This window comes from Silene latifolia, chromosome 6 (genome assembly GCF_048544455.1).
Source record: "Silene latifolia isolate original U9 population chromosome 6, ASM4854445v1, whole genome shotgun sequence".
NCBI classification, from domain to species: Eukaryota; Viridiplantae; Streptophyta; class Magnoliopsida; order Caryophyllales; family Caryophyllaceae; genus Silene; species Silene latifolia.
The window spans coordinates 23,027,949-23,042,086 of NC_133531.1; the positions used below are offsets into that span (position 1 = coordinate 23,027,949).

The window sequence follows — 14,138 nt, forward strand, 5'->3', positions numbered from 1 at the left end:
TGGTTCTGACGAGGGTGATACCTTTGTTTCATCGAGCTTTCTCTAATTTTGTAATTTTGTACGAGCTCGGATGTCGGGTTTTGGTCTGGGATACCTTTGTTTCACCGAGCTTGCACAACTCGAGCCATGTCGCTCAAATTATTCTCAATGCGGGTTTGGGTTTCGGTTTCGGTTCCGAGTTTCGAGATGGAATTTGGTGGTATTTGGTGATTGATAATGTTGAAGTGAAGGCAAAGAGTGACAATGTGGTTTTGTCATGGTGAATTGGTTTGTTAATGGTGATTTTACAGGAGCTGGAGCTCCGATTTCGAGTTCCGGTTCTGAATTTTGATTTGTGTGACAAACTTTTAGCATATCATAAGGTGTAAATGTCACTAATTGATAAAACAGGCTCACTTAAGGAGTAAGGATTGTTCATGGTTGTGGTCTTGTGGGCCTTATGGTGGATGCTTTGTTTTTACTCTTCAATTTCCTCTCCTAAAGTGGAAGTTCACATTGTCAATCAGCAAGTATAATCAAGATGATTTGTGCATATGAACCAGCCAAAAAAGCGAGAGGCCAACATGAAGACACTGCTACAAGCATCTTATACACATATCCGCCGAGTGTTGAATGTCTAATACGGGTAGCTATAAAAATGATAAGTCTAACCAACGTAGATATCGAGTCTGAGATTTCTCGAGATTTATCTATCAAAGAGTTAAGATGTCCAGGCCATGTTGATGAACATAACCATTATTAGTTGAAAATATGGATAATACTCATAGTCATATTAATTATGATTCAGTGATGTGATAACAGCCAATAATTATGATTAATAAGTTTGTAATTATGAATTTAGTATTTTTATTTAGAATGAAAATGATACCAGTATTCTTTAGTACTCAATTGCCACATCTACTAGTTCAGTAGTCCATAAACCAGCATAATATAGTATTAACTCAAATTAGGAAGAGTTAAGCAAACAGAGGAAGCCAAAAAAAATGTAAAAAAAAGTATTGAAAATGTCTTCTCAAGCACAACTACTTGCTGACTTAAAATTTAAAGGAGTGTATCTAGATACCCATATATGTGTATCTAATTTGGTTAAGAAGAAGTGTCTAGTAATCTAAAAGGAGTATATTTATCAAGCTATTAGTGTATCTAGTAATTTAAACGGATGTATCTAGCTAGTTAAGTAAATGTATCTAGTAACTTATAGGTGTATCTACCTAGTTAAAGATATGTATCTATTAACTTATAAGAGTGTATCTAGCTAGTTAAATATATGTATCTAGTAATTTAAAAGAGTGTATCTAATAAGTTACAAGTATGTATCCAGTAATTTAAACGAGTTTTTCTAGAAACTTAATGGGATTAATATTGGGCCGACAGATTTTGGATTTGGATTATTTTGGGCCGAGTTATTTCGGGTAGATATAAAGGGAATAAAAATAGTTGTTGTATCTTCTCAACAATTTGGTAGGTACTATTCTATGTAATGGTTATCTTGAAGTACTTAACCTAATACTCTTATGTTACCTTATTTTATAGACTACTCATGTTTTACTAAGAAGATATATATATATATATATATCCTTAAGAATGGTTTTAGACTTACATAGAGTAACAACGCGGTAACTCGAATATATGTATATCTATTTAGATAAATGAATGTATCTAGCAATTTAAAGAAGTGTATCTAACTCGTAAGAGATGTGTATCTAGCAAGGTAAAGACATATATCTAACAATCTAAATGAGTGTATCTAGCTTGCTAAAGATGTGTATCTAGCAAGGTAAAGGAGTGTATCTAGCAAGATAAATGAGTGTATCTAGCAAGGTAGAGACATGTATCTAACAATCTATATAATTGTATCTAGCTTGTCAGAGATGTATATCCAGTAAGGTAGAGGAGTGTATCTAGCTAGGTAAAAAAGTGTATCTAACAAACTAAAGTTGGAAATAAATACAACAAATTGTTTTATCATGAAATTGGATTACAATAACATTATTATGAGATACAGTGACCGAGTTAACTCCAAAAATCTCGGATATCTTGACGCTTTTTACAATAACATTATTATGAGAATTAGTATTCCATTTATTATTTCGAGAATTCTAAGCAAATCAGAAGAATTCAGATAATCGAGTGAGGTACATCATACATGTTAAATCCTTTTAACTATAATAACAGATTTGATTAACATTTGGTAGTACAATTATCGTCATTCTCTCTTTTCTATCTTCGTCATCATCTCACAAGTCACATAACAACACTACATAATTGGTTAGCTACATTTGACAAATACAACACCATGAAGAAAAATTTAGAATCTACAATCGGCCTCAACTGAATCCTTGATCATCCGCTGAGAATCAGAACTGTGGAATTTTCATCGTCAGAAAACACACCAGAAATCAAATCAATTCAAATTCAATTGCTCACAGAAGGGTCATCGCCAAGCACCCCTAACTAACACCACGCCGCCCTCCATAACCAACACCGAACTTGTTTCACGCAACTTCTTGACCACCCACGACACCAGCCCCTTACCCTCTTCGTCAATCATTTCAATCCCCTAGCCAGCGTCGTTCTCACGACTACCATCAAACCACCACCACAACACCATCATTTCGCCACCACAGCCACAACTTCGTCGAACATCAATCACATTACCTACAACAACAAATCGTCATAGGCTCGCACCACCGATAGCTTGGTCGACGCGCCTCACAACCACCATAGATCTCATTTTTTTGAGAATTGTTGTGATTGAAATGATAGATTTATGAAAAAGGAGAAAGAGTTTCAAAAAACTAACCCACTGATGATAATATTGGAAGATTTTGAGCCAAATAGGTCCTGTTTTAGTCGTAAAACACTATAGTGTAGTGATGGTACGGCAACCAGGTCGACGACTTGACAAGGTTCAGAGGAGAAAGAAAATGGAGAAGAAAAGGGCGGCGATGATGGAGTTAAGGTGATCGTCGGCGCGGTATGACGGAGCTCCAGCGATGTTATGTTCGTGGCCGGTGTGAGGAGGTTGTTATGGATGACGGGATATGGTGGCAGAGGTTAGGGGTTGGGGATTGGGTTTGAAGGGAGAGGAGAGGTGATGAATCTTTAATATGGGGTTGTGTGAGAGATACAGGAGATGGACGTGAGCCGTTGATTTTTTTTTATCTAAGGGTTCTTACTTAGTTCGTAGGTTCGCACCTAACATTTTGGTTAAGACAGGATCCTATTTTTATATATATATATATATATATATATATATATATATATATATATATATATATATATATCGCAAAGCTACAGAATATGCAGCAAATATTCGATTCCAAATATTCAGTAATGGTTTTAACATCGGTAGTTGTTTCATTGTGAGAATGGACCAAGAATTCTATTAGAAATTAATAATCATGTAAATTCTGTAAATAATAATTGACAGAAATAAAGATAGAAATACCTTCGCATACCAAAAGGCATAGACAGTACAGCCAAGGGAATGCCAATTAAAAAGAAGCTAATGCAATATGCTAGAAATAACATGAATTCTCGCTTCTAAACAAGCAAGTGTAGTCACTGAGAGCGCAACAAGACCGACTATAAAATATACCAAGACTTTAAAATGTCGAGTAAATCCAATCCAATTGTTCCACATCAGGGTGCTTCTTGCAACTGCTTTTTTCTTTGTAAAATGCAGAAACGACATTCTGTCTGGTTAGACTAACAAGAATACTAGGGAGTATAACATAGATTGTTCTAGGCATACAAAGCTAAGGGACTGTCAATGATGAAAAAAGAGACGGTACGATAATATGAGTTCTCGCTAATCAAACAACAAGAGGAATTGAGCAGCAACTCACATAATTATTGGAGGTTGAATTAAACAAATAGAGTAGTATTCGCTTGTTCATGGGAAGGACCTCAAGTCACGGGTTCCATATTCTTTGGACAACGCCAAGCTCTCGGAATATGTTTCTAGTTCTATATAGGGGCGCAAAGCTCTTTTAAACTCCTTTACTTCACAACTAGCTATATTATAAGCTTGCTTCCCCAAAACAAAGTATCCACCATCACTCTCACAATAGAATATCTTTTCCTTTGAACGATCAATGCCCTTGAATATTTCATAACCAGCCGAATTTGATTCTCCCGAAAACCACAGAGTCCATGGCCCAAACTTTTCGTTGTCCTGTTGTAGCACCCATATGCTGGAAGTTACTAAAGAAATACTAAAAACCGCTAGTGACTCCCTAAGAAGAAACAGGAATCGCAATGAACCACTTTCGTCCCAAGTAAATGGTAGCTTCGAAAAGGTTATTTTTTCACTATCAAAGTTGAACGAACCAAGATGAGTTAAATCAATCCTGTTTTTATCAATTTGCCCAAGCCAGTATGCGGACCCTCGAAAGAAAACAGAAATTGATAGCGAATGAAATGGCCCGAGCCTACCTATTCTGTACGGGTAACTGATATTGAGGTAGTCATCTTTAACGGTCCACTGTTGATTACTGAGTGTGTAAACTGCAACGTCTGTCTTTGTAGTCTCTTCAGCCCGACAATAATCAATCGCAATTGCGACCACTTTATAATCCTTACTAACAGCGTTGAACCCAAACAAATACACAGAATCCTTGAGCAAAGGAGAACGTGGGCGAGTGGGAAGTACCAAAGATTTGCGAATACACGGGTTCCACAATCTCAATTCTTCCCGGTGAAAAAGACGATGGTTCTTTCCAAGAATAATGGGACGACGAGGACTATACTTTCGATTAACAAGGAACAACCCATTACAACCACCTATCATATGGTATGAGTATGAATCAGATTTCCTAAAAATACGACCGGTATTTCTTAGAGTTTCAGCCTCACGAACTGTCACCAAGCACCCTTTATCTTCTCCTTGCAAATCCTCGAGGGATAGCAATAATTTATCATTGCCCGAATTAATTTTAAAAATTTGGAGATGCAATGAAACAAAAGTAGGGTGATCGATAATGGAGCACCAAGATTTACATACGCACCTGAATCTTACTATGGTTTTACTGGGCAATGCTGCGAAAATCTGAGACCAAACTTCGGGTGGAACGTACATAAATTCGGGTATATGAGGCAAATGTTCGGGAGTGTCTGGTGATGTTTCTGGTATCTGCGGCAAATTGGTTGATGTTTTGCGCTTCTTCCTTCTCTTCATCGTTTCCACAACCCTAAGTTTTGGAGTAAACGACAAGAATTTGATGATAACCGATCAAGAGGAATGCTCGAAGGGCTTGCAGTAAATATATCAAGTACCTCCGATTCGTGCCCGTCTCAATTTTAGATGACTCATTCCGGCCTGGGCCCTAGAACTATACAACCGCTTGGTTTATTTTTCGATTAGATATTTGATACTTGATCATCTAATGAAATTAATAAACAACTTAATTAGATATTTGATACTTGATAGGATTGTATTTCTTAATTTACGGAAACTAATCGTTTGAGTGTTGTTATAAATATTAAACGTAAGGAATTCATGTATTCATTCATTCATTCAACATATAGAAATAACAATACATACAATTCATCAATACAATTGATTTTTTTTTTGGTCTAAGGAAACACGCTTAGGGGGATTCGAACCTGGGACCACAGCTAGCATCTAATATAAGGGGAGATATGAAGAACAGGAAGAAGGCAAAAACATTGCCGAAATTGAAGTACGTGCAACCTGAATTATTGTCTTAGATTTTCGCAGCATTGCCAGTGAAAACACTGGTTAGATTTCGGAGCGTCTGTAAATCTTGGCGCTCCATTATTGATGATCCTGACTTTATTTGGAGGGGTTGGGAAAAATTGGCACTGCTGGATGCTTGTTAACAGTTCGTCAGCGTAACACACTTGAAGAATCTGCTCATATTTTTGGTAGTTCTCATAGATACTATCTTTTAGGAGAGTATAATGGTCTGCTTTTAATGCAGCGCTCAAAACAATTGAGACTGTGGAATCCTTCTATTAGAAAGTCACTAGCAATTCCCCGTTGCCCGTTGTCTAGTGGCAGGTCTCGTCTTGTTAGGTATCTATTTGGATTCGCGAATTGCAGTCAGGATTACAAAATTATCGCTATATCATTCACAATACAAGATCGAGCCAGGGATATTAAGCCAGTTCAAAATATGCGTGTTGCAGTTTATACACTTAATGACCAACAATGGAGTGTCAGAGATAATCATGATCTGAATATGAGTTGTTGTTACGTCACTCATAGGTTGCTGATAAGTTATCATGAAAGAAGGATAACTCAAGCTTTAATCTTTCGAGGGGCAGCACACTGGTTGGAACGGATCCACATGATCCTTATGGCTATAAACCGACTCATCTCTTTTCTTTCGACTTTGATTTGGAAAAATTCAACTACTTGGAATTTTCATTTGGTTTAGAGGAAGAATGGGTATCGAGGTTTGTGTTTTGTCTTGGGGATTCACTTGCGATTTTCAGCATTTCTTCTGAAAATGCGAGTATATGGGTTATGAAACAGGAGAGCGGAAAGGACGTGTGGATTCTGTGGTTTTCCCGAGTTTCTTGTAAGAAAGTTTTTCATTTATTCGGTGGCAACAAACCAGTGTTCTATAATGAGAGCGATATTGGTAGATGTCTGTCTAGTCTTTAAAAAGTTATTGTATAACATCGATAGTGGTCAAGCCGAGGTGATTGGTAGAGAAATGAGACTTTATTTGGATTTGGAAGTGTATTCCGAATTTCCGAGAGCTTGGTGTTGTGCAGAGGATACGGAGCCAAGGATTTGACATCTTTCCCATGAATAACAATGCTACTCCATGCACTTGCTATTTGATCAACAGGAAGTCCGATATTATTCAGTATTAGGTGTAGTTCTAAAATGAGACCGCCTTATACTAAAAATTACAAGGCCCATTATAGAGCGCTCCATTTACGTTACTATTTTTTGTTGCTTTATATTCCAACAAATATTAAAAGAAAACAGAGAGGGTTATTCTTTCAACTAATAGTTACGAGTAGATTAATGATTTGATGTTATGCGAATTCTTGCTGATCAAACAACAACAGGAATGAGTAGCAATTGACATAACTGTGGTAGTTTGAATAATAGCCAGAGGTTCTTCCCAAAACCATTGATAAGAATGTAAGACAAACAAAGTAGGGGCTTTGTGTCATGGAAAATACCTCAAATCACGGGCTCCGTATCCTTTTAATAACACCAAGCTCTCTGAATACCTTTGGAGCTCTATATAGGGGCTCAAAGATCTTTTGAACTCCCGCACCTCGCAAGTAACTATATTATACGACTTTTTCCCCCAAACAAAATAGCCGCCATCACTCTCACAATAGAACACCCTTTTCTTTGAACGATTATGGTAGATCTTGAATAATTCGTGATAACCATTCCAACTTGATTTCCCCGAAAACCACAAAGTTCATGGCCCTAATTTTTGGTTGTCTTGTTGTAGCACCCATATGCTCGAAGTTGCCAAAGAAATACTGAAAACCGCTAGTGACCCCCCAAGAAAAAACAGGAATCGCAATGAGCCACTGTGAGTAAATGGCAGTTTCAAGAAGGTGATTTTTTCACTATCAAAGTCGAAGCAACCAAGATGAGTTAAATCATTCCTATGTATATCAATTTGTCCAAGCCAGTATGCGGACCCTCGAAAGAAAACAGAAGTTGATATTGAATAAAATGGCCCAAGCCTACGTGTTCTATACGGGTATCTGATATTGAGGCAATCTTTTCTGACAGTCCACTTTTGATCACCGAGTGTATAAACAGCAACGTATGTCTTTGTAGTCTCTTCAGGAGTCTTTTCAGAGGGAATGTCTTTGAATGCAATGGCAACCACTTTATAATCCTTTCTAACAAGGTCGAACCCAAACAAATATACAGAATCCTTGAGCAAGGAAGGAGATAGCGGACAAGCGGGAAGTATCAATGATTTCCAAATACAAGGATTCCACAATCTCAATACTTCCTGGTGTAAAGGAGGACCGTCCTTTCGATTAACAAGGAACAACCCATTACAGCTGCCTATAATATGGTACGAGCAAAAATCAGATTTCCTAAAAATGCGACCGGTAATTCGGAGAGTTTCAGCCTCACGAACTGTCACAAAACACCCATTATCTCTAACGCCTCGCAACCCCTCCAGGGCTAGCAATAATTTATTGTTAACATTAATTTCGCAAAGTTGAAGATGTATGTTAACGAAATTAGGGCTATCAATAATGGAGCACCAAGATTTACATACGCACCTGAATCTTAATACAGTTTTAGCAGGCAACTTTGCCAAAATCTGAGTCCAAACTTCGGGTGGTAAGTGCTTGGATTCGGGTATATGAGCCATATTTTCGTGAATCTCCGATGATGTTTTTGGTATAGGCCGCAAATTTGTTGAAGTTTTGCGCTTCTTCCTTCTCTTCATCGTTTCCACAACACTTAGTTTTGGAGTCAACGGCAGGAATTTGATGATATGCGATCACTGGGATTCATTGAAAGAAGGGCTTGCAGTAAATATATCTGGAACTTGGATTCGTTCCCGTCTCAATTTTAAATGATTCATTATTCCCGACCCGAATTCGAATTTGTTCCAATCATATAAACGGGTCAATTGCCATGAGTTTAGCCCATAACTCGACTATTATATTTTTCTTTAACCCAGTTTGACTTATTTTACTCGTTTTTTTTTATAACCCATTGATTTTCAAGGAACTTAACCGTTAAAACCTATCATTAAAATAACCTATTTTATATTCAACGTTGATTTGTACTTGTTTATTATCTATGGTACCACTTTTACTTTATATTGTATATAATAATTTAACTGCTTTGCTTAATTCTACACAAGTTTAAAAGTAGTATTAGTAAAAGGAAACGGTATTATTGCAAGGTCGATAGAGTCACCGGTGAGTCGGTGACCAGTTTGCTATTGTAGCAAGATGTTTTTCTTTTTTACTTGTGTTTTTACATAAGCCGCGGAATGAGTATGCGCATGACTTTTGAAGGATAACGCTTAGCAAATTAGCTGCTTAACAAACCGATCTTATGTGGATCTATTTTTGGTTTTTAGTTTCAAGTAATCCCATTTCTCTATTTTTTTTTTTTAATAGTAAAGCATTCTTTTGAGACAAAAAGAAAACTGTATTTAATTAATTTTCAGTTACCTATTTGCTTTGAGCTCCTTATTATTGTCAATGGATTCATTTTTTACTTACGTTTAATCTGTTTTTATACGAGTAATATTGTTTCGGGTAAAAAACTTTTGATATTACAACAATGTCGATACACTTAGGGCAATAGCAATGAAGAAAATTATGAGTTTCATACCATATAAGGAGCTCCTTATCTATTGAACTACAAAATACGGAGTTTCTTATATAAAACTAGTTTCTAAAATAAGAAACCGGTTTCATGTTAGTAAAAGGTGAGAAAAAAGGGTGACCATATAAAAAGTATGAACCTTTCACCATTAAGGAGAAATAAGTTACTCCATCCGTCCCGGTCAATTGTTGTCCTTTGGTTTTGGCACAAAGACCAAGGAAAAAGGAGGGGGTCAATTACTAAATGACAAGTGGACCAAATTGAATGTGAATTATCAAATTGCTCATCAAGTCCATTCTTTAAATAGAAAGGACAACAATTGACTGAGACACCCAAATATGGAAAAAGACAACAAATGATCGGGACAGAGGGAGTATATAATTAAAAATTTATGTGACGTGTCAATGAAAAAATGTAGTATGGAACTATAACAATTGCTACTGCCCTTTAAAATCAAAGTATACAAATCTGTTTAATAAAATCTACTCTTGCGGTCTTGCTAGACATGATTCACTTGCAAATTGAGATATTTGATGTTGTATCCTTGCATTCTTTTTGAAGAGCTTTCTGAGAGGTCGATATACGATAATATATTACAAAACGGTTTAATAATCGAATAAGGCAGAACCAAATTAGTCTAAATGAAAAAGAAAATCTGAAAAAAAGGGTCACTGAAAACACAAATTCTCATTTGTGACAGACAATATCAACTCACAAGGTTGTGATGGGTCAAAAAAACCCGTTTACACAGCCTTAGAGACGGTACACACTGTCACAAGTTAAAACGATGTTGTGCTTATCCCAATGCCCCTTCGTCTTGCCTTCTTATTCTATCAAATCGCCAGCACCTGATATACCTTCTTCATCTATTCTCAGATTACTCGAATGACCTAAGAAATGGTGATCCAGGAAGTGGATAGCAATGTGGCCTATGCGGGTAAGCCAAACAACTAATGAAACATCAGGTCGTACGAAATTGATTCATTGCAGCTAAGATCCCACTGTACTCCTACGAAATTGACGCATCGTAGATGAAAACATTCAATCATAAGACCATAAAGAATCATTCAATAGTAAATGAAAACTAGGTAAGTAGCTAACTGACAGTGTTCAGTCAATGGAGAACATTAAAGCAAAAATATGAGTAAAGAGCAGCAGTAAACATATCGATTGTACGTAAAGCGTAAGACATACCGAATGGTAATCTCCTTATTCATGTGAAAAACGTCAAATCCTGGGCTCCATATGTAGGCGGTATGACTAGTATGAAAATAAAGAATAGTAAATCTCACGGAATATAGGAGAGATTATGTCGTGGCGTGATGAGCATCACTGCTCTAAAGTTGAATTTGCCCCGCTCGATACACACGGCCTCTTGGCAACCAACCCCCAGGGTTACACGACGTCCGAGTTTAAGGTGTACGACAAAGACTCAGAATGAGGACTACTTGCAGAACGTTGCCAAATATCAGCTTAAAATATCATAAAATATTTAGAGAGAATATAAGAGAGAATGGATGTTGTTGTGTGTTTTGAAATGGCAAAATAGGCAGTATTTATAGGTACATAAGAAGGATCCAGAAACACCATTAAAGCACCTTGGAAATAGATTTTTAGAAGACTAAAAAATCAGTGTTGGAAAAACCTTAATCATCTTTAGAAGACCACACAATTAGTATAGTAAAATACGAAATCAATAATAGAAGACTGAGCATTCAGTCTCGGAAATTGCGCAAAAGAGTATATATAGAGAATAAGTGATCCAAAAAGAGAATCTTTACTACCACATTTAGTAGTGAAACACAAGTGATCACTTATAAACTATAATACTTCAACTTATTCTACCAATGTGGGATAAATAGAGCTTCTTTTGAAGCAAAACTTCCAACAATCCCCCACATGATTCAAAAGAAGAGAAAAGGAATAGTTGATATAAGGCAACGGAACGTAAGTCTTAAGATGACAATGTTCCTGAGGAATTGAATTGTCACCCAGTGCATACAATTACCTTTCTGTACCGTATCGAGTTGCTCTCGGCATTGGACTCTCCACGGTGGTTTGTAACGGATAACTGCGCACAAACCCGCATTCGAATCTGTGTTCGTCCTCGCGAAATGTCATAAAAGATGCCCCTCACATGCCTGGGATCTCGTGAACGCTCTAGAGGTCCTAAGGCCTAAGAACCTCATAGGGGGTAGGGCATTTCCCCCACATTCACATAAGTAAATCCATCAGGTTTGACTGTCACAAACCACCCTTAAAAAGGACTATGGACTTATTAAGAGCTTAGCTCAACCTTCCTCACATGACAGAAATAGCACAATATATAGAAAGAATACTACATCACTTTTAAAATAGGAATGGTAGTAGTATTACAACATGAGATCCTCGTGACTTCGTTTGACCCATTGAACTTGGTAAACCCAAGTGGGGGAGCCCCGTCACGATTCACTCCCAGTAGGCCTTAAACCCATTCCTTGTGGTGCCACCAACACCAACTCTACCATGGCCATTGGTAGGAGGATCTCAATATCCTCTTCAAAATTTACGTACGTACTATCATGATATCGCATTATTGTGTAAGGGATCTCAATATCCACTTACAATTCACAACCTTTGTGAACCCATTATCCAATCAGATTATCCATCACTCTTGATAATTTGCCAAAAAACCTGATGCTTGATGCATGACAATTAATGGAGTCAAAAATATTCTCATAAAGGAATACAACCACTTAGCCATCCAGCTTTTTATCCTGCAAATTCTTCACAATATATTCATACTCCATTACATATACAACAATCCAATTATGCATCTATAACTTGCATGATATAGCATTATGAAAGACACCGTTTGTCAAATAAATATCATAATTATTCGACGTTCAATCAAATTGCAAGCTCATTCCCAAAGTTACAATTGTTTTCATGGATTAGCTTACAAAAAACCATGGTGTCCATCACCTATAACAACGATATAAGCTATATCATATCTCTTATAACGCATACAAACATCATATATATGAATGTAACAACCCCTTTCCACCAATTTTATTTTGTCATGTATAAACTCAAGTATACGTCTTAAATAGCTCATATTAGTGTTCCAATTATCACCAACTTCCGACATGGAAACTCAATTGACTTACGATGACAAAGTTAAGGGTACTCATACCTTCACGAGACGCCTCCAAAAACCACAACTTACTCAAAGCATTGACTAAGCAGACACCATTGTCAATATTTTAGGCTTCAAAGTTAACATTCAAGATGGCATAAGATGATGAACAAAAATTATCCTTTCTGAAACATGTCACCAAAGATCAATATTGTCATATAGAAAGTTATTAACATCATAAACGAGAATGTCAAATAATTCATTGTCATAACCATCTATTCCTAACAAGTTATTTTAGATCAAATTTTGTATTGCACAAAACCATACATCAGGTTTTTCCGTTAGAAAGCTCAATATATTTCCAAGTATGTCACATAAGTGATGCACTCTTCACAACTTACAACTTAGAGAGGATGAACAAACTTTTACATCATTTACTCAAACAATAGATAAAATATTAGCTTTACTCTCACCACATGTTTTCACATTATAAAATAATGAAAACACTTCTAAAATTATCTGATGTTTAACATTGTCATTTTATGCCAAAATGATCCACCCACTATCCTCATAGCTAGAAGATCACGAACATAATATCAACAAACAAATAATTATGAGACTTTCTTATACGATCACATATCATAGACAATATATGAAACTAAATCTCTTATGTTTCATGATTTCAAACGATTTTTACTCGTCAAAACTTTTCTCACAACTAATCAGCCAAAAGTGTTGCTAAAAAAAAAAATTACCATAAAGATAAGGTTACTAATACAATTATACAATCATCTCAGAATTCACATAATGTCCATCATATATAACATTCTCCTCAAATTCATTTCACTTTATTTAAAGTTTGAAAACACTTTTGAAAATAACTTCGCTTACAATAAACATTCCTCACTAATAATGATCACTTCAAAGGCGTACCTTATGCACCCGATTCACGACTAAGCTTGGAAATTACATCAATAAAACTTCCTCTGGATCAAATAATATGTCACTCTTTCATACTTCATCTCAACAAACGATAACAAGTGTTATACACACCAACCATTACTTGTTAAACAAAATTGAGATAACATGAAGCATATGGACAACTTTTTTTTTTTTTTTTTTTTTTAACCAGTGTAAAAAAAACAGAGCACGACCAAGTAACAAATAATCATGTTATGATATTAGTACTCCATATTATGCAACTTGCAATATACTTTACAATAATATGTGTCAAAATAATATTAGGGAATCACCACACAAAACAAAAAAAAAAAAATTGTTCTAACTCCCTTTCACATAACGTTAAAAACACAACCCCTCGAATAATTATTGTTATAAACTGTTTAATAAACTCCCAAATAAATATTGTTTACTAATATCATCAGTCATCAAATTAAACACATCTGTCACTAAAAATGACATAACAATATTAACTCAAGTCTCCTGGCCAGCGGGCAGCGGCCACTGTTACAAACAAATCTCATTTTAAAATAAAACCATCATATAAGATCGGCATATTAGCACGTGAAATAAATTGAATTTATAAGTAATATTACTCTGATTTTGCATATCCATATTAATCATACAGTAGTAGTCTTACATGAAACTTGTATCCCAAAATGATTAATATATGTTTGAGACGTTGATAATGATATCATTAATTTAGTCATTAGAAACACAATGAAAGTTTGTTGTCAAGTT

The 14,138-nt window shown here is 35.9% G+C and overlaps 2 protein-coding genes across 2 annotated transcripts; both read right to left on the bottom strand.

Moving 5' to 3' along the window:
• Positions 1-3,898: 3,898 nt before the first annotated feature.
• LOC141587775 (F-box/kelch-repeat protein At3g06240-like) lies at positions 3,899-5,182 on the bottom strand. The gene has a single exon (XM_074409244.1). It carries the CDS (start codon positions 5,180-5,182, stop codon positions 3,899-3,901), a length of 1,284 nt encoding a protein of 427 aa, XP_074265345.1.
• A 2,239-nt stretch (positions 5,183-7,421) lies between these two features.
• Positions 7,422-8,423, bottom strand: LOC141587776 (F-box/kelch-repeat protein At3g06240-like). The gene has a single exon (XM_074409245.1). The coding sequence runs from the start codon at positions 8,421-8,423 to the stop codon at positions 7,422-7,424; it is 1,002 nt and encodes a 333-aa protein (XP_074265346.1).
• Between the last annotated feature and the right edge of the window lie 5,715 nt (positions 8,424-14,138).